Source organism: Limulus polyphemus, unplaced genomic scaffold (genome assembly GCF_000517525.1).
Source record: "Limulus polyphemus unplaced genomic scaffold, Limulus_polyphemus-2.1.2 Scaffold1138, whole genome shotgun sequence".
NCBI lineage: Eukaryota > Metazoa > Arthropoda > Merostomata > Xiphosura > Limulidae > Limulus > Limulus polyphemus.
The window spans coordinates 73,180-74,311 of NW_013666748.1; the positions used below are offsets into that span (position 1 = coordinate 73,180).

At 37.0% G+C, this 1,132-nt stretch overlaps 1 protein-coding gene across 1 annotated transcript in view; it reads right to left on the reverse strand.

The window, feature by feature from the left end:
• Positions 1 to 29: 29 nt before the first annotated feature.
• The window catches only part of LOC111086484 (glutamate-gated chloride channel-like), a 70,617-nt gene continuing 69,514 nt past the window's right edge, over positions 30 to 1,132 (reverse strand). Inside the window, exon 9 of the mRNA XM_022389523.1 lies at positions 30 to 820. Within this exon, the coding sequence (XP_022245231.1) occupies positions 509 to 820 (312 nt within the window). The 3' untranslated portion in view covers positions 30 to 508. The remainder of the gene's footprint in view (positions 821 to 1,132) is intronic.

Below are 1,132 nucleotides of genomic sequence, written 5' to 3' on the forward strand. Positions count from 1 at the left end.
CATAACAAACAAACAATCTAGACCAATAAGCGTGTCCACTGTTATCCACGTGAAAGAACAACGTATATAATCAAATGAAATTAAAACTGTGTCATGCATTATAATATAGAAATAGCAAATCTCAATCTAGAGAGCGAATGACTCATGAATAATGAGTAAATGTGAGGATAAAACGTGTCCTACATATAATCTCGACATGAACATGGTTTGTTTAGAAATTCAGGCATTCGCAGAAGGACTAATGGGGCGTCACCATAGCAGCGTTGGATTAGAGAAACAGCAGTCTGCAACAGTACTGAGATTTTAATCTCCGAGGGAAGAACTCGGAATGGATAAAATATCCAATAAGGAGTATTTTCATCTTTTTTTTTATCATAGCATTCTATCTTTTCGTACTCCTGTTTTAACCACACCACTCAAGAATAGGCAGAGCAGTATGTTCTGGCTCTTGAATGTTACTGTGTACAGGGGAAGTTATTTGTTTCGCGCAGTAATTATCATCACATTGTTACTCAGTGAGAGTCCAGTTCTCGTCTTGCATTGGTTCAATCACCGCGTATGTTAAGAAGAATCCCAAAGCGAAGCACAAAAACAGCAAGGGGAACAGCATTTTGGAGATGTTGTCGATTTTCTTGGCAAGTTTTGGTCGGGTTCCCACGTTTGATTCCACAACAATAGGCCGGCACAACCAACCGACAAAAGAAGCAACAACTCTGGCTTTTCTCCTCTGGAATCGGCTGACATCTATCGTGGGAACCTCTGCTTGGATGTTATTACTTTCATTGATGTTATCTTCAAGTTCAACGTTATGAGAACTACCCTGCATAAAGAGAGAAAGGGAGGAAAAATACAATTTATTTCATGTATAGGAATAAACTCATTTCAATCATTTTGTATATACCCCCCCCCCCCCAAAAAAAAATAAATATACGCAAACAAACAAATTTATTAAATAAAACCACAAAGTAACCTAGACGATGGGACTGTTATAATATATCTTAAATTAATCTCACTATTTGTCTCTGTCAAGTCTGAGGGCTTATAACACTAAAATTCGGGGAGAGTATATACAGTTCATTGTGAAGCATGTGATTAATAACAAACAAACAATATTTGTTTGTTTGTTTGTTTG